Below are 19,194 nucleotides of genomic sequence, written 5' to 3' on the forward strand. Positions count from 1 at the left end.
TTTGTACACAAAATGCATTCAATTAATGAATTTAATTTAGTCTGGTAAATATAAGGGGCTGGTTCTGTGTTGACAGGTCATGTATTGGTTTAGGTGGACAAGCGGGATTGAATCTGGCAACCCCTAATTAAAGGACAAGTTCACCCCAAAAATGAAAATTGAGTCGTTATTTTCTTAACCCGATGTAAATGGAAAGTTCTTGGTCCACAGAACATTTCAGGCCCATATCAGGTGGCTACCTCTTGGCACATTATTATTTGATAGATGAGTGGGAGGGCTGCCATGTTGGCTCACAGCCTGGGGGAAACTTTATGGAGGTAAGAAGGCTGATGGAAGTCTATGAAAAACCTGGAGTGGAAACAAGAGTAACAAGTGTGAAATCCTGAAGTGTTGCTTGACTTCCTGCCGACAGAATTACCCTCTCAAAAGCTAGAAACTAACATATGTGTCATGTTGTTTTGTTTGCATTAATACACGATGGTGGTGTAGTAAACCTCTCACGCAGCACTCTCGGAGGTGAACGTGGGGGAAGTCGCTCTGCGGTGTCCGGATGTGGACGTGGCACAGCGCTGCAGCAGTTCCGCTGAATGTCCGCTTCTGATACCGAGAAGGGATTAGTGAGGAGCAGCCCGGGACGACATCGGCTTCACAGTTTGTCGGCCACCGGGTTTCACACTTTGCCCCGAATAAAGGATAGCCTTACTATTCACAACACTTCGGAGGTAGGTTTTTGATATGAAACCAGTTGGTGTCAGACATCCCTGCCCGGCTTTGACAGGGAGAGCTTGGCTTTTGCTAGCTACGTTTGCTAATGCTAGCTAATGCTAGGGCACGGCTAGCAGCGCTGTGCGAAGTAGCTGCTGGCTGCTAGCTCGGCTAACGTCAGCAGGCTAACGGCGGCTACCTCCGGTTGAGGCGATTTGGTCACAGCTGATTCAACCGCTGCCGCTGTCATCAGGATTCAAGTGGCTAGTGTGGTTGCTAACGTTAACGAGCTAGGTTAGCCCCCCATCACTTGAAATTATGTTAAATCATATATGTTGAGTACAGATTCATCATGTGGGTTGGACTCGTAACGGTTAGCCACCTCAGGTGTTAACCGGGCTCTGTGTTTTGAGGTTTTGGTTGACATGTTGTGTTGCTAATGTTAGCTAGCAAGCTAGCTAGCGAGCTGATTGTAATGCGGCACTGAGGTTGTTCGCGTTAGCTTACTAGCTTTGTAGTTATCACACTTAACCGCAACAAAGCTGGCGTTTGACTTTCACAACTTAGGCTTAATAGTATCAAAAAATAGGGTTTGAGAAAGTTAATTTTGTTTGACTGCTAACCCAGTTTCATAATTGTGCGACCTAGCCAGGGGAGCAGATGTGGGTCACTCAGTAGGCCCGACGTACTAAATAGCTCTACGGCTCCAGCGATTGTATTTCTCGTTGTGTCACCTGCACTGCTGAATTATTCAAGGGCCCCGCTGGTTTAGCCCATGTTTGTCTGTTAGATGATACTCATCTCTCTGTCATAGAAGTTAGGACAGTCTCCAGAAGCCAAGTGAGTAAACAACGCCACTCATGCACTGAGCTAGCAGGGTTGAAGTTTGACTTGTGATATGAAGGAGCTATCATTCTCTTAAAGTTGAGTTACCTTTGGGGGGGTTTTAACAGTAGACTCATGAGTCTACTGTTATGACATGTAAACACCTTCATAAGTGACACACATGAGTCCTGCAGACATCACACACTTTCTCAACAACAGCATCCAGCCCTCACAGATGGGGAGGATCAGTTGCTTGTTTTGTGGTTTGTGTCTGATTCCCTTCATGGTGATTGTTTGGTAAGTTCTGATCCAGCTGAAGTGACTTTTGGCAATGTCAGCAGCAGCCTTCATGAAAGGCATTTATTGATTCTCAGTCTCTGTGTGTCAACTTGATGGTTGGTGACCCAAATGCAAACTGTGGGTGTGGTCAAGGCAAACATTAAAAGCCAATAAAGACGTCAGTCAACCAGGAAATATTAACGTCATAAGAAAGAAGGCTGTAGCATCTTGTAAAGCCAAGACTCAGACCTTTCCCCCGGTTGTGGATTCAGGTGCAGCGTGCTGACAAGCTCAGTTGGGCTCAATCACGTCTTCTTAAGACCTTCAGTTGTCTTCGTCTGTTTCAAGTTGACAACATGGTGGATTATCCTGTATGTTGAAGAGCATTACACCGATGAGCACGCTCTTGAAAGAGAAGCTCGAGTGAACAGTCGTCCTCAGATCAATTCTCTTTGCCTTTTTGAGTCTCTGTCAGTCATCCACATTTGCCTCATGGAGCGAGGAGCGCTGTGCGGGCCTGTGATTGTCCCCGCTTCTCGAACCGAAACCTGCGCTTCAGGCTCAAACCTCAAAACTGTCGTATTGCTTTAAACAGTAAATAACGCCCCTGTCACACAGGCTTTTACACTTCAGGCATCCTAGTAGTGAAATATCTGTCAGGACCCTGAAAACAGGCTAAACAAGTTCACAGTTAAATTATCATATTGTGTAATAGTTTGATTGTGTCACAATTTCCAGATTTAGGTATGAACTGAGGATGAATGTAAACCAGCACACTCCAATGGCCTCTCCATACGGCCAGCCCCAGCCTGGCTACGGCCAGCCCGGCTACGCACCCCTGGACGGGGGATACCCCGCACCCTACGCACCTTACAACGGCCCTGCTTCAGCCTACCAGCCTGGAGCTCCACAACAAGGTAAGCTGCTTCCTCTGAACAAGTTTGAGTAGGTAACTTCAGAGAATGACACACCTGGTCAGCGGGGATGCTCTTCGAGCGCTCACAGAGCTATTAACCTTGGAGTGTCCTTCTACCTGCTTCCCGCCATGTGATTGTTCATGTATGTGCGAGGACCGCTCTGTGCCAGTGCATACTAATCCGAATCTCGACCGGCCTCTCATTTCTTCTCGTTGCTTCACCCATTGCCCTACATCTCTCTGTATTTCCCCTCTTTTCCCTCTTCTCTTGTATTTCAGGTTATTCTCCTTTCACAAGCTTTCCCTCTAAGGCTGTGGCTGCCAACCCAGTCTCTGACCTCTCCTCTCCTCTTGACTTAGGTAATTGCCTCCTCTCTTGATCTTGCTCATTTCACTTCACACGCCACGCACTCTGCAATCATCGAATCCTCTCCGTGCCTACATGCATTATTCTTGCTGCCATGAGCCTTTCTCAATAAACAATAGGAAACCTTTTGTATTGAACACCAGTGCCTGTAAAGCATCGTAGCCATGCAGTTTCATTACCTGGAAATATTAGCTATACTTTTATTATCTAGGAATGTGTCAACCAGTCTATTTAACGTTGCTACCCCTGCTTGTCCGTGCCAGAAACACTAGTTATGTCACATTTTATAGCCATTTGCATGTATTATTTACTTTTTTATTGGCCATATGTGAGCAGATTATAACATGACGTGAGAAACTGGACATTACTCGTCTCTCTTGGTTGCCTGAACAAGCCTCTGGATGATTACTTTAGTTGTTTACTGCTGCTGGACAGCAGATTTCTTTGCTCTGAAATGTCACGTCTTCCTCGTCAAATGCTGTTTATAAAAAAAACAATAATTTGTGACTAATAACAGCATTTCACTGTTGCATGTGAGATGCATGATCTGCTGTGTTTTACTGGAAGCCTGTCATTATTTTCCATTTGTGGACTTAAATTTCTAAACCTATGTTAGCTTCTTACGACATTAGTTAGAATGTGCATAAAGTCACATCCTCTGGACTGTTGCAGAAAATCTGGCCCGAGTCCTTCACAAAGAAATCCCCAGCCCAGCAGCTTTAAACAACTTAGACAAATCACCCACAGTCTTCCATAGAAGAGAGACGGGGTCTCATTTTTCATGTCACGCTTCAATCCGCTCACATTTTGCCGCTAAAAAGGTGATTAAAACATGTAAATTGCTAAAAACTTTCACACAGAGCGTCTTTAAACTTCAGTTTAAACGTCAGGGAGATTGGTTGTTTGGAACATCTTTATTATCATGTAAAACAGACAATCCAAATTCAATCTCTACATGCACTGATCATATTTATTCACGCATTTTGTTATTGTTATTTTGTTGTTATTAAAGTTTCCAGCAAGGGAGGTAGAATAGTTTATTAAGCTGGGGGTTTTTTTGGACATCACTTTTTATTAACTGACGTACCAACAACATCCAAAATTGTCTGTGTTTATTTCCGGCCTCGATCAGAATATGGTCACATAAATTTAGCCGACCCCTCTGAGCGCAGTGTCTTTGCTAGCCTGGTTTTCAGTATGGAGTCTGTTCTCCTAAACCCAGAGGCAAATCAGGAAATGTAATCAGTCAGATCTAAAAATGTATTTGGGCACCACCGCGGCCTATAGCCGAGTTTAGCACGCCGCTCTAATCTCGTCACATTAGAAAGATTGATTTCAGAATGGATTCGGGATTATTTGTCTCGGGGATGATCGTGTGTTTGTGTATTTGTGTGTAATCTTTTGTCCCTGCGTTTCAGGTCCCGCCAGGGGTCCTCCTGCCTCCGGAGCCCCTCCAGTCTCAGCGCCTCAACCGTATAATCAGTACAGTCAAAGTCAAGGGGACATGCAGAATGGACCGCCGCTTATGACCCAGGCACCACCCAGGTAATCACACGTTGATAGATTATTGAGAAGTATATTCAGGCCCTGGTAACTCGGGATTGACTTATTGTGCCGTTCCTACATAAGGTGTGCTCGCTTGTGGCTAGAAACTATTTTGCTAGTCGTAGTTGTCGTTGCAATGGGTGAGAGAATCCATTTAACACGCCAAGTAACCACACTCAATGTGATGTTTGATGTCAGATTAAGTGTTTTGATGAGGTGCAGTTACTTGTGCTAAATGCGTAGCATAGAAAATGAACTGGGAGAGAACCAGAGTTGCAGTTGTTTTCATATTTTTATGTGCTGGTATTGAACACAAGATTCAGGCCCAGTGCTGCAAAGACTACAGACAAGTTCATCACACAAGGATAATAAATGATCACCTCTCCTGTGTCTCGATCAGGAAGCTACACTTGAACACACTGGCGGCCAACAAGCTTGAACATTCCGCCCTTGCGTGGAGTAAAATGCCCCTCTGTGGATATACAAACCATTGTTATGATTAAGCAACATTTATTTGACACCACTTTGCTAGTATAGCTCCTCCTAATGGAGAATATGTCTGAAAAAAAAGTTGCATATGGCACTAGTGAAGATGCAGAGGAGAAAAATAAGGAGAAATGGCTCTAAACGGGCGAAATCATGGATACTAAGGCGACAGGCTCAAGGGGCTTTCTTTTTCTCTTTTCGTGCACTGATCTGCTTACCTGAACAGCCAATCAGAGATGATTTCTCTCACTGATGAACTGCTGCCAACATGCACAAGTGGCCTAAAAACCCACTAACGAGGGCTGTCCAGTCCCACTAGAGCCACAGACGCTCACTGACAGCCCCAGCAATGCCAGATAGCTGACTGTCACCCTGCTGGATCAGGGCCTTTACACAATAACATTATAACCATTATTGTTTTTATCAGTTACAAAAACCCTTAAAGGAACTGAAACAGTACGTTTTTGTGGGGTTGAATAAAACACTATATAGTAAAATAAATAAAGAATTATTGCAGGAAAATGAATGTTGTTTGTAGCTGAAGCCCGGAGCTTTAGTTATAATGCTGGTAGTTCAATAAGAGTTTTGTCTGAGTGTGTTTACATTTATTTAAACTCAGAGAAAGTAGGTTACGCATTTGCATGCGCTGTAGTAACCCGGCTACTGTGAATCCACACAGCAGCTCTTCTCCACCCCCGACATTATTTTGGAAGCATGACTTTCTTATTTTAACTCTTATTAAGGATAGAAATGCAGCGTCAGTTCATTCTGGCTATTTCTGTGTGGACGTGTGTCCGAGCAGCCTGATTTTCAAATGAGAAGACAGACGGACCGACAGAGCGAAGCCTTTCTTCACAGTGTGAATGTGTCTTGAGTTTACAAATATTCAAACAGCAGAGAATGTATTCAAATCAGCTGTGGAAACTGCCTTCATTAGACATCTAGACAGTTGTGTCGGTCTCAGATTTGGTTAGACTCGAGGAGAGAGACGTTTCACTCCTCAGCAACTTCGATTATCAGCTCTGGAAAAACATTGTGTTCACGTATGCGTAAGGGAAAAATATTTAAAGCCAAACTCGTCTCCTGGCAATCTAGAATGGTCAAACAACCAACGTATAGGCACTAATGCCCATATTTAGGTGAAAACAAGGTACAGAAACCAGGTTTCTCACTTACATGATATTTTAGAATCTGCTCACTGTAGAAAAGTAACATTAATCCGTTTACCTGATTTCTGTGTTTCCAGGCCTGCGGTGTCTCAGCCATACAACCATGGAGCTGTGAACCTGCCAGGGCCTCAACCCTCCTTTCCCCAACACTACGGGCCTCCACCTTCAATGCAGCAGGTCACTAACCAGATGACTGGGATGCAGATCGCCTCTGGACCGCCAACCCCTGCAGGGCCAGGATACGGTGAGTTGGGATGGATTTCTACTTGAGCGTAACGACTCTTACTAGAATAATTCCGTGAAGGTGATGCGGATGAATCTAAACAAACATCTTGTAGATTCATGAATCATGGTCTTTATTTTACTGTCTTGTTTCTCTCTCCACAGCTCCACCTCACAGCTCCCAGCCACCTGTCAGTAACGCCTACTCAGCCGCACCTCCACCTTCTTACACCCACGCCCCTCCGCCTGTGTCCTCTGCCCCGACTCAGCCACCACCTCCCAGTGGCCCTGCACCTTCCCAGCAGTACTATGGAGGCCCGCCACCTCCTTCTCAACAGCAATTCAACTCCTCTCTACCCCCTACCTCTCAACAGCAGTTCACCTCTCCTGCACCGCCTCCTTCCTCTCAGCAATCCTTTCCCCCCACCTCCTACTCGGGTCCTGTGCCTCCACCCAGCCAAGCTCCCGCTCCCCAAGTCTCCCAACCACAGCAGCCCTTCCCTCCGACCCAGCCCCCCTTCTCCTCAGCGCCTCCACCTGTCAGTCAGCCTGCCTTCGTGTCTGGCCCGCCTCCCCCTGCCCAGGGCTCCTTCCCACCCAGAGCACCCCCACCTTCCTCTCAGCCAGGGTCATTTCCTCCTCCTGGTCCTCCTCCAACCTCACTTCCCTCTGGCCAGTACACAGGCCCCATGCCACCCCAGCAGCAGCCCCCTCCTACCCAGCCATCCCCCTACCACTCAGGTCCCCCTCCTCCCGGCTCTCAGATGCCTCCCACTTCCATGGCCCAGAGCAATCACCTGCCTCCAGGACCACAGGGCCCACCAGGCCCTCCTGGGCCCCTGCAGCAGCATCCACCTCAGCCTGGCATGCCGGGAGGATTCCCTCCTCAGCAGAATGGTGAGAAGTCGGCCACGTAGTTGAAGAGACGTAGATTTAATTGGTTCTCTCCATCAATAAGCTGTTTTCCTGTTCTCCTCAGGTGCGTTTGGGCAGGTGAGAGGCCCTCAGCCTGGATATGCAGGCCCGTATCCTGGGCAACCAAACTACGGAGCCCCTGCACCAGCACCGGCTCCTGCTCCACCTGCACAGAAAAGACTCGACCCAGACGCCATTCCTAGCCCGGTGAGCAGACGCATGCACATGTGGATTTTCTAAACATAACATATTGATATATTGATTTTTTTTATATCAGCCACTTTGTTTGTGACTTTCTGTAGACTTCTTTTATAAAGAAGGCTATAGCTGCTTAGCATGTGTGTCAGGCTACTGGTATATTAGTCTATACCTACAGTCTGTAGTAGCACTAATCTATAATCAATACTACTGATCAGTTTCTGTCTGAATAACAACAATGCTGCCTGCTACTCAGCATAGTCTTGTTGAGTTTTCTCTTCTCACACTCTTTCTTTATATTTTCACTCTTTGTATTTATTTATTTTGTCCTGTTTTGCACAATTTGCTGGACAAACTTTTGAATGTAAAGCAAGCGTCTGACATGCCGGCTGTGCAGAAATCAAGACATAGAATAGATCCAGACGCTATCCCCAGCCCAGTAAGTTTCCTGTGTGCCTGCCTCTTCCTCTGCTTCATCCTGTCCTCTCCACACGCTTGCACTAACCCACAGCCTCCACCTCCTCTTCCCTTCTAACATCTCAAATTCAGAGATAGTCACAGTGTGAAAGATGGGCTCGTGTTGGGAATAACAAAACGTAGACTTATGGTCAGTCATCCCTGATAATAACTGTGTTCAACTAGAGTTCTTTTTTATCCAGTAGGACTGGAAAAATGCAATGATGCTGTATGTCCTTGATACATTTTGGCATTACTCCAATATAAACCTGATTATATATCCCTGCAGTAAAGCTGAATAAAATAAAACACAAGTGTGTAAGGAGGTGGTGGTACCCGTTTACAATATTAAAAGAAGATTGATACCACTATTGAAATATGAAACCACTGCTAGCTAAATTAGCTTAGCATAAAGATCTTAAGATATTTCCCAAAGTTGTGACTTAAACTTTTACACACAGGTTTTTCAGGTTTCCACTCCACTTACCGTCATATGCACTGGATACCATAACCCTGTGTTCGTCTGTCATGATAACTACTTTTTGTTGGACTGGATCTTGTCTCAGAAATGATTGCACTAAATTATATTACTGACAATTTAGGACCATTTTATGCAACTGATAAAAACAATTTCTTAATATTCAGATATTGTATTTAATGTAATTTTTTTTTTTTTTTTATATTGTAAATGAGAACAATCACCAACCAAAACAATACATAAAATATGAAAATAAAAACACCAAGGATGTTGGGCATATACATCTAGTAGTTGATAATATAAGCTATGTACGATTATTCTCAAACGTAGTTATTGCGACAGGCCCGTCCCATGTTGGTTGTCCCTACTGTCTCACTCCCACCTCAATGTTTCTGTGTGTTTGAGGCAGCCCATCTTAGTTTTGACAACTTTAGGGAACTCTAGTGTTTTTGGACAGCCACCCCCTCAGATCCTCTTCTCTCTGCGCTGCATGCTAGCCTGCAATGTTTGGACTTACCCACAATCCCTTGCATTAATGGCATGCCTTGATATGTTCTGTCTTTTTTTTTTTCCAAGAGGTGTCATTTGGTTTTGTTTCCAAGTCAGTTTATTATGTTTGTGAATCTAGGCAAACTACTCCAGCACGAATTAGTACCTCGTGTCACCTGATGTTTTCGTCCACAGATGTTGATGGGTGTCAGTGTGTGTTTAGAAGCTGCAGATGTTTGTGTTGGGGTTGTGTGAAAGTCCTGCATGTGTGTTCAATGTTCCTCCTGTAGACTTCGTGCAAAATGGAATACCTACATTCACATGTTTGTATTTCTGCAGAAGGTTTTTATATATGTGTCTCCCCCGCTCTCTGCCTTAGATCCAGGTAATAGAGGATGACAAGGCTAAGAGCACTGAGCCATTCACCACAGGGGTCAGAGGTCAGGCCCCACCGCTGGTCACCACCAACTTCCAGGTCAAAGACCAAGGTATGCTCTCCTTCCTGTGACCAGATTGATGTCTGAAACTACCTTGCAGAAATAATGATATTAAAGGAGAATCTGTGTGTGTGTTTAGGGAATGCCAGTCCCAGGTTTGTCCGCTGTACGGCCTACAATATGCCTTGCACAGCCGATATGGCCAAGCAGTCTCAGGTGCCACTGGCCGCGGTCATTAAGCCCCTCGCCACGCTGCCACAAGATGAGGTGAGTAATGTCACTATTCACCGTCTCTATTGTGTTCTTGGTTCACAGATTCATGGCACTCCTGGAAAATGAGAAAGACCTTTACTAGACGGTTAACTGAAAAATTCCCAAACATGTTTAAAGTTACTCAAAATGTGGTCCTTGCATCTTACATCTTAGCATTAGCAGTTTGCTTATCCGCAAAATAACTTGGAAGTGTGTGATTATCAGCATGGAATTTAAACCACAGTTAAAGTATGTGGCTCAGGAGAGAGAGGCAGACTCCAGCCGCACTGGGAGAGGAAGCTCTGGAGCCATGATTGTGGTCGTGTCACAGGGCAGAAGCCACATATTGTTTCCACCCAATTAGTATGCAGAAATTTGAAAGTGAGTCGTTGTAAACGCAGTAGATCTGTATCCTGTTTCCTCTGACAGTTGCATGATATTTAAGAAGCTTTATTTAGACAGGGTTTTTTTTTCTGGACTTTGTCTGATATGTCGCAGAAAATTGTGTTAAATGACAAGCATGTGGCAAAGCGAATGTTTTTTTGTTTTTTTTTTAAACCTCATCCGGGATGTAACAGGCTGTCAGGTAGAAGAACTCGATAAGATATTTATAGTTTTATCCTTGAGGCTGTTGACTGTAACAATTAGTTTATTCATTAGTTCCTTCATTGTCAAAAAAGTAACTATTTTGGGGCGCTATTTAGCTCAGTTGGTGGAGCGCGCGTCCCATGTGCCGAGGCTCTGCAGCGGACCCGGGTTCGACTCCCGGCCTGGGTCCCCTTGCTGCGTGTCACTCCCCCTCTCTCTCTCCCTGTTTCCTGTCATATCTTCAGCTGTTCTATCAATAAAGCCATAAAAGACCAAAAAAAAAAAAAAAGTAACTATTTTGATAACTTATCAATAGTTCAAGTCATTTGTGAGACAGAAATGTCAAACATTCACTGGTTTTAGCCTCTCAATGTTAACATTTTACCCTCTTGTTCAACATGTCTGATAGTAAACTGAATTTCTTTGGGCTTTGGACTGTTGGTCAAATAAAACAGGACATTTGAATATGATATACACACACACACATTCTTTGGTGTGATACCTCAAATGTGGTTATAAATCAACAATATCTAATGGAGGCAGGGTATGTTACGTCTGATTGGCCAACATCGGGCAATCGATATATCAGTCGAACTCTGAATACGTCTCTGTCAGCTGTGGTAAATCAAGAAGAGCCCATACATTTTGACCTAACAACAAGCTTTTGCTTTTCACCCTCATCATCTTTATGTTTCACTGTGTAGTTTTATCCTTAAAGAATTTCAGTTTCAGGTTTCAGCCAAGACCAGATTTGAAAAAAGATTAGGATAAAGCCTGAAATGTATTTATTATGATATGATGCCCGTAACGTCGTTGGGATAATCTGCCTCATAATCGCAGTGGTGGGAGTGGCTGCGTGACCTTGTTTCATGCGCTCACCACATGTGTAACCGATATCCATCTGGACTAGGTTTACATTACATCAATTTGGCAGGAAAAACAGTTTTGCAATAAAAAAGGTGTAAATATAAACTGATGTGGGAGCGGCACACGTTACGTCCTGTTTCAGTAATTCAGGCCTTTACGTGAAGTCATCCTTGTCGCTAAATTGTATGAATCGACTTGCTCACTCCTGTCATTGCGTCTCTTGTCAGAGCCCTCCATACCTAGTGGATCACGGCGAGGGCGGTCCAATCCGCTGCAACCGTTGTAAGGCCTACATGTGTCCGTACATGCAGTTCATAGAGGGAGGGCGCCGCTTCCAGTGTGGGTTTTGCAGCTGCGTCACAGAGGGTGAGTTTTTGACCGCGTTCACTTGTTTGTTTGTTTTTTTCTTACTTTAATGATGTTTTTCCTTTTTCCAATAGTGCCTCCACATTACTTCCAGCATCTGGACCACACTGGGAAGAGGGTGGACTGCTATGACAGGCCAGAGCTTTCGCTGGGCAGCTACGAGTTCCTGGCCACTGTCGACTACTGCAAGGTGAGCTGGTACTGAACGGTCGTGTTATTGGGTCGTAGTTAAAATAAAATAAAATTACAGAACCTGTCTGTGTGGGTAATATCTTATGATTTACTTACTGACTTCGGTAACGGTATTTTCTTCTCTGGAACAGAACAACAAGCTTCCTCAACCTCCAGCCTTCATCTTCCTTATCGATGTGTCCTACAACGCTGTGAAGAGCGGCATGGTCAACATCGTCTGTCAGGAACTCAAGACTCTGCTAGACTACCTGCCCAGGTACGCAAACACAACAGAAGACTGATGAAAGGCAAGATGAATAGAGAATAGAAATAATTGCAAGAAAGGATAGAATAGAAAGAAGTGAAGCACGAAGCAAGGAATGAACCAGTGAAGATTTATTAAACACACTGAGTTTACCTATTATCAGGAACGTTCTCCCAGTTCACCCTCTGTTTCTGCATCCAGGGAGAACCCAGAAATGGACTCCATGGTCCGGGTGGGATTCGTCACCTACAACAAGGTTTTGCACTTCTACAACGTCAAGGCGAGCCTGGCCCAGCCCCAGATGTTGGTGGTGTCGGACGTGTCAGACATGTTTGTACCCCTGCTGGACGGTTTCCTGGTCAACGTAAACGAGAGCCGGCTAGTTATCGAGAGGTGGGAAATCACACACACACACGCATGAAGAAATACATGAGGTGTGTATGGACGGGCGGTTTTATCTGGTTTAATGACACTGTGTTTTTGCTTTCCAGTTTGCTGGACCAGATCCCAGAGATGTTTGCCGACACCAGGGAGACGGAGACGGTCTTTGGACCCGTCATCCAGGCAGGACTGGAGGCACTCAAGGTAAACACGTGTTCTGTTCAGGTTTCTGATTCTGATTAATCGATTGGTTGTTTGGGCTCTGAAACATCAGATAAATTATCAAATTAGTTGGCAATTAATTTAACAACTAGTTTATTTATCGCAGCCACTCTTCTTCCTTGAATTTTAATCCCTGGGACATTTCTCTGATTATTATGTCAAAATGATTAAAAGATAACAATCAAAAACAGGCATTAATAAGCCTTCCAAACTCCTACTTCTCCCCTTTTTTTACTGCCAAGTCACTGGTCTTTATAACGCTCAGCAATCTCACATTAATCATCAAGAAAATTGTTTGTCGCAGCCCTAATACAAGAGCCATTTTTAGTAACAAAACAGCATCCAAAATCATGAAGGATTCACAAATCTGGAACTAAAAATGTGTAAAAATGACTGAGCAGTATGACTCTGATGATCCTGACCTTCAAACATGCATAAACGCGACACGACTACAGATCCTCTGACACGCCTGATGACTTGCGTGTTGCTGTGTGTCACGTTCTCAGGCTGCAGACTGTGCTGGGAAGCTGTTTGTGTTCCACACCTCTCTGCCCATCGCAGAGGCTCCTGGAAAGCTAAAGAACCGAGAAGACAAGAAGCTGATTGGGACGGATAAGGAGAAGGTAAACTCACGATTTAAAGTGTGTGTTGTGTGTAGCAGCATCTTATTATGCATCACTCCACGCTGACTCCCGTTCCTCTCCTGTCATCTCCAGTCTCTGTTTCAGCCCCAGGTGGGTTTCTACAACACCCTGGCTAAGGAGTGTGTAGCCCAGGGCTGTTGTGTGGATCTCTTCCTCTTCCCCAACCAGTATGTGGACGTTGCCACGTTAGGGGTGGTGCCTGTCTCCACCGGAGGTTCTGTCTACAAATACACCTACTTCCAGGTGAGAGGAAGCTGATCCAGCACTTAAGCCCCGATGCTTTCGCTGCTTCTTTGCTCTGAGATTTTGGTGAATACCAGCTTGATCTTGTGGGTAACACATGGTGTGTTTTTCTTTGTACCAGGCTCAGACGGACAAGGAGCGATTCTTGAACGACCTCCGGCGAGACGTTCAGAAGCTAGTCGGGTTTGATGCCGTCATGAGGGTGCGAACCAGCACAGGTGAGGCTCCACTTACTTAACAAACAAAAATGAATCTCTCCAGGCCGAGAGAGACGTGACAGCTGACCTCATGATCTCTCCTCTTCTGTCTCACCCTCCCCTCTGCTCAGGTATCCGAGCGACAGACTTCTTCGGCTCCTTCTTCATGAGCAACACCACAGACGTGGAGCTCGCAGGCCTGGACTGTGACAAGGCCATCACTGTTGAGTTCAAGCACGACGACAAGCTCAGCGAGGAGACGGGGGCACTCATGCAGGTGTGCAACAAAGTCCTTTAAGAAGGGACTTAAGACACATATTGTTTGCATTTTTTTTAGAACACTTTAGTTTCTATTACGTACAAACCCCAGAAATCAGCAGTGACACAGGGATCGTTCAAAGAAAAAAGCTTGATTTCCAACACTGTCTAAGCGTCCTCATTTATAAGAAATACACGTCTCCTTTGTCTCCCTGTAGTGCGCCGTGCTGTACACCAGCTGCAGCGGCCAAAGGCGTCTCCGCGTCCACAACATGGCGGTGAACTGCTGTTCTCAGCTGGCTGACCTCTACCGTAACTGTGAGACTGACACAATCATCAACTTCTTCTCTAAATACGGTGAGAGAAAAAATCTTCCTCGTTGTTATTCAGTGTGAGTGCAAGAAAGCCCCAGCTGCTCCCGCAGAGCTGCAAAACAGCAGACAGTAGATCGACATCTGTGGTTGTTCTTGTTCTTCCAGTATAATTTGATGTGATCAAATAAACAACACATACACTTAGCCATTTATCTCATTAGAACAATCCCAGGTTGATCGGCGTGTTTGTGTTTTTGTGTCACAGCTTTCCGTGGCATCCTCAGCAACCCCACTAAGGCGGTGAGAGACACTCTGGTCAACCAGTGTGCTCAGATTCTGGCCTGCTACCGGAAGAACTGTGCGAGCCCCTCGTCAGCTGGTCAGGTACTGAAAACTAAAGCAGACATAATAATACATAAGATCACATAATGCATATTTTTTCAACCTTTGGCTCACAACCCATTTTTCCTCGCTTCGTGTCAGAGATTTCTCCGACTTTATTTAAAAAGAAAATAAATACATTCTACCAAAATACTTTTTGGGTCTCAGTTGTGAAAAGTCTAAAGTTATAAAACTCAGCACACATTTTTTCATATGGTGTCATATTTACGTCCCGGTGTTTGTGTGTTCCAGCTGATCCTCCCAGAGTGCATGAAGCTGCTACCGGTCTATCTCAACTGCGTGCTGAAGAGCGACGTGCTGTTGCCAGGAGCCGACGTCTCATTGGACGACCGGGCCTACCTACGTCAGCTGATCAGCTGCATGGACGTCGCAGAGAGCCACGTCTTCTTCTACCCACGCCTGCTGCCACTGGTGAGACCACACACACACACACTGAGCGCTGACAAACTCACCTCAGGCATTTGTGGATGGAGAACAGATTGCTGCACTCTTACTCAGAATGATAATAGCCTCTGTATTATTATTATTATTAGTACTGTTTTCCCAAACCTGAATAAATCTGCATAATCACGCTCCCAGAGCAATTAACCAGCGCTTGTTTTGACGACGACGATGATTTTTAACTTTATCCATCGCCACTATTTTTTGAATGATATCTGTCATTGTGTGTAATCTGCTCATTTAAAGTTTGCAGTGTTGTAGATTTAATTACACCTGGGTTAAAACAGCACAGGGGCGGCATCTGTGTTAAAGGTTCCAGTGAGAGAATGAGACATGATCCAGAGAGTCCAGTTAAATAACAGATTAAAGTGTTTAAAGGCTTATAGGACAAATGTGTGATACTCAGAGACGGGATCTAACAACCCCAGAAGTTATCACAGCAGCTTTTTCTTATATTTTGAAGATGGAGTAATCTGAGTAAATGCTCTTTGTGATCAGTAGATGGAAACACTAACACATTCATCTGATATTGTTTCTTCTCTTCGACTCTCCAGACAAAGTTGGAAAGCGGCTCGTTGCCGGTAGCGGTGAGGGACTCGGAGGAGAGGCTGTCTAAAGGCGGCGTTTACATTCTGGAGACGGGACTCCATCTCTTCCTGTGGGTGGGAGCCAGCGTTCAGCAGGAACTGCTGCTCAACATCTTCGGCACGCCGAGCTTCAGCCAGATAGACCCGAACATGGTGAGAGGAAAAGAAGCGACAACGCTGCCCCTCAGTTTAATCCCTGATTGTGTCTAAATTGAGCAGGTTGCACAACTCCTCTCCTGCAGATGTTTTACTCCTCAGCTTTTTCTGTTTTCTTACCGTCATCACTGATAAATGACATTGTTACAGTTTGTCTCTGTACGCTTCATCAGTTAGTCTAGTAATAAAAAACACATTTTCAACCTTTTCTTTTACAAAACACAATATTTAATCTTAACCCATCAGTGGGTAAAAGCTGTTGAAAGTCTATAAAATATCTAAATGTCCCTGATTTGTGTTTCAGACAAGTCTGCCAGTGCTGGACAACCCGTTCTCTGAGAGACTCCGAGAGATCATCGACTCATTCAGAGCTCAGCGGTCACGATACATGAAGGTAAACTTTTTACTCTCTGATGTCCAAACACTTGTTGACTCTCCTCTGTCGTCCTGGCAGGAGCTAGATACCAATATGCTAACTGACTGTACCTACACTGAAACAAAGCCTTTGTTGATACTTTACAGTCTTACTCTAATGAATATGAAGATGTTTTACTGCAATTCCTTTCTGTCCATTTTAACAAAAGATCTTCCTTTTAATCTGTAGCAGAACAAAGCAAAGCTAAAAGAATGAAAATAGAAATATGAATCAGGAAGTAATTGATCTATAAATAAGTTTATAAGACCGGGGACCTTGATACATAAGGTAGAGGTGAAATAATCCATTGATTGATAAGTCGATCAGCAGACACTGGATTGGCAACGATGGCACTTCAATCATCAGGCTTTCTCTGGCGGCGTCCCAAATGTTTCTGTTCTATATCATTTTGTAGCATTATTCTGTGATTCTGATCAGACTTTTAATAGATACAAAAGGGATGGGGTTAAATTCATTAAAAAATTGGAAGTGATATAAAGGTTGCGGCCCTCACATCTCCCTCTTTCTCACTCTTCTCTCTCTCCTCTCCGTCGCAGCTGATGGTTGTGAAACAGGAAGACAGAACCGAGCTGATATTCAGGCACTTCCTGGTCGAGGACAAGAGCGCCAGCGGGGGAGCGTCATACGTGGACTTCTTGTGTCACATGCACAAGGAGATCCGCCAGCTTCTCAGCTAGGCCTACAATTTCCCACCTTCACCTGTATGACCCCCCCTCCCCCACCCGCTGGTTGACCCTTCCTTGTGAAAGAAAGCGCTTTATCTTCCTTTTTTTTTTTTTTTTTTAACCTAATAAACTAAAGCTCTGCTCGCTGTCTGTCAGCTGAGCTTCAGAGACAGCTGGCAGATCTTGTCGTGTGTGTGAGAGTGTGTGTGCGAGAGAGAGAGAGAGAGTCTGATGTTAATAGAGCTTTACTCTGCCTCAAATCTTCTGCTCCAACACAGCAGGAGCAAAATAACTGACGAGGGAGGGTAATGTATATACACAAGTGAACAATTATGTATGCAACAGACTGAGTGAGTGTCGGAGACGGCTGATGTTGACTGTAGTCGGTGAACTGTCTGTATTAAGAGCACTGAAAGGCTGTTTTGGGTGAATAAACGACGCTCAAATAGCAAACACTTTTTATATGATTGAATCCCAATAGCGTGAAGGGCATCTACATACCGAGACATAAATGGAATTAAATAAATGCTGTTCTTTTTCGTCTCTTTTCTCCTTTAATCATGGCCTTAGTACCCGCTTCCCCAGGCTGTTCCAATCATCCATGATATGTGTGTCTGTGTGTGTGTGTGTGAGATCTGAGAGGATTAATCGCCCAATTCCCAGTTCTTATTCCCGGTGTGTCTCCAGGTGTGAGCACCTGAATTTAAGCCTGGATTCAAAGCTCAACCTGGAGTCTGAAGATGTTTTTTTTTTGTTTTTTTCAACATACAGCATCAAAGAAGTAACTCAGAATTCTGAGAAAAATTAGAAAGTCGGCGCTCTGAGAAAAAGAGCCAAAAAAATTCAGAACCTCTCCCAAAAATGTGCAGTGGCTTTAATCCTCGTCCGTTGGGTTTAGTGTCCAACTGACAAGCAAACTGAAAATAAACCTACATGCGACAATTGGCATGACCCACATTTGTTTAAATCCCCTTCAGTTGAGTTTTTCCTTATTGATGCAGACACGTGACTCAGATGTTTGGTTGCTGAAAGACCAGATGCTTCTTTTTTTTGAGAGGATGATTCTATTAGCCTAGAGTCTATGCAGCAAAGAGAGAAAAGGCCCGGACAGGATAAACTACAGAACAAAGGACAGGTGTGAACTGTTGATCACAGTGATTGGGAAACTCCTTCCTTGTGATTCTGTCAGGTCGTGACGTGTAAGTGCTGCAGACTTTATATTAATCCAGAGGGTTTGATGTCCACGAATTGTACAAAAAACCAGAAGCAATTTTCCAGCAGACATGCGTGAGCGAATAAACGGACATCAGTTAATGTTTGCAGACTTTTGAGTTGTCTCCGCACTGATGGTGTTCAGTGTGTAAATAAAAAATATATAATCTGTACAGAATTAATAGAAAATAACAGTTTTAAAGATCTGCCTGAACAGCTGCAGTTTGTTGATGGTTGGTTTCTCTGTCACGAATAGCCGAAAATATAAAATCACGGCTTTTGCTGAAGAGAGGAAGACGCCTCGACTGGCTTTTTGATATGTTTGTGTGTGTGTGTGAGAGAGAGAGAGAGAGAGGTATGAGTGTGTGGGTGTGTAGGTGGGTGTGTGTGGGTGCGCGTGCGTGCGTGTGTGTGTGTGAATGTGGGGTCGGTCCTGGTGAATTTCTCCAGAGGAACAGAGGGATCAGCCAACACACACACACACACACATGCACACACACTACCCATGAGATTAAATTCAGTCTTCTTCATTTATCACTTTCTGTTCCTTTTTTAACAATGTGACTTTGTGTTTGTTTGGTGTGTGTGCAGCCCTCTGTTCCGTCTTTACGTTCACTGACTTTGATTGGCCCACCGTCTTGACTGTAATCTTAATTTCTGTTCTCTTTTTTTCTTTTGATTTGTTTTTTTTTTTTTCATTGCCTCTTGGGACTGCTAATAAAATGATTGTTGAAAGTGAAATTCCACATTGTGCTTGATTGTTTTTTTCTTTGGCTTTACTGTAAACTGCTATTTAAAAACGTTATCAAAATACGTTCTATTTATGTTGCTTCAGAAGCTGATCAGTATCTGGTTATACTGTGAAAACTTTATTAACTCCACCAAGGAGTTTGTGTCTGTTTTGTTGGTTTGTAACCACGATTACACAGAAACTGGTTAACATATTTTCACGAAACTTGGATGGTGGAAGGTTCTCGGCCCAGAAGAGTGCCCTTTAAAATTTGGTGCAGATCTGGATAAAGGAATTGTTTGTTTTTTCT

The 19,194-nt window shown here is 44.3% G+C and overlaps 1 protein-coding gene across 5 annotated transcripts; it reads left to right on the forward strand.

The window, feature by feature from the left end:
• The first annotated feature begins 532 nt into the window (after positions 1–532).
• sec24c (SEC24 homolog C, COPII coat complex component) lies at positions 533–18,900 on the forward strand. 5 transcript variants are annotated; one of them, XM_030400409.1, is made up of 25 exons: positions 533–722; positions 2,548–2,726; positions 3,005–3,085; positions 4,511–4,637; positions 6,370–6,536; positions 6,680–7,411; positions 7,494–7,636; positions 7,998–8,066; positions 9,430–9,538; positions 9,627–9,754; positions 11,422–11,560; positions 11,635–11,750; positions 11,884–12,008; positions 12,198–12,389; positions 12,488–12,581; positions 13,106–13,222; positions 13,316–13,486; positions 13,608–13,704; positions 13,815–13,960; positions 14,160–14,298; positions 14,521–14,639; positions 14,889–15,068; positions 15,653–15,838; positions 16,146–16,235; positions 16,814–16,954. In XM_030400409.1, the coding sequence occupies exons 2-25, from the start codon at positions 2,567–2,569 to the stop codon at positions 16,952–16,954; spliced, it is 3,768 nt and encodes a 1,255-aa protein (XP_030256269.1). In that variant the 5' UTR covers positions 533–722; positions 2,548–2,566. The 5 variants fall into 5 exon arrangements, with proteins under 5 accessions (XP_030256269.1, XP_030256271.1, XP_030256272.1 ...); XM_030400410.1 differs by lacking the exon at positions 533–722 and adding an exon at positions 962–1,021; XM_030400411.1 differs by lacking the exon at positions 7,998–8,066 and having other exon boundaries at positions 534–722.
• The last annotated feature ends 294 nt before the right edge of the window (positions 18,901–19,194 follow it).

The sequence above is a fragment of the Sparus aurata genome, chromosome 20 (assembly GCF_900880675.1).
Source record: "Sparus aurata chromosome 20, fSpaAur1.1, whole genome shotgun sequence".
NCBI classification, from domain to species: Eukaryota; Metazoa; Chordata; class Actinopteri; order Spariformes; family Sparidae; genus Sparus; species Sparus aurata.

Excerpts from the sequence above, each read along its gene's own strand:
- sec24c (XM_030400409.1), top strand. The coding sequence starts at position 2,567 with ATGAATGTAAACCAGCACACTCCAATGGCCTCTCCATACGGCCAGCCC. Across the intron at positions 11,561-11,634 it reads TTGCAGCTGCGTCACAGAGG|TGCCTCCACATTACTTCCAG; the intron begins GTGAGTTTTTGA and ends TTTTTCCAATAG. Across the intron at positions 12,390-12,487 it reads AGCCGGCTAGTTATCGAGAG|TTTGCTGGACCAGATCCCAG; the intron begins GTGGGAAATCAC and ends TTTGCTTTCCAG.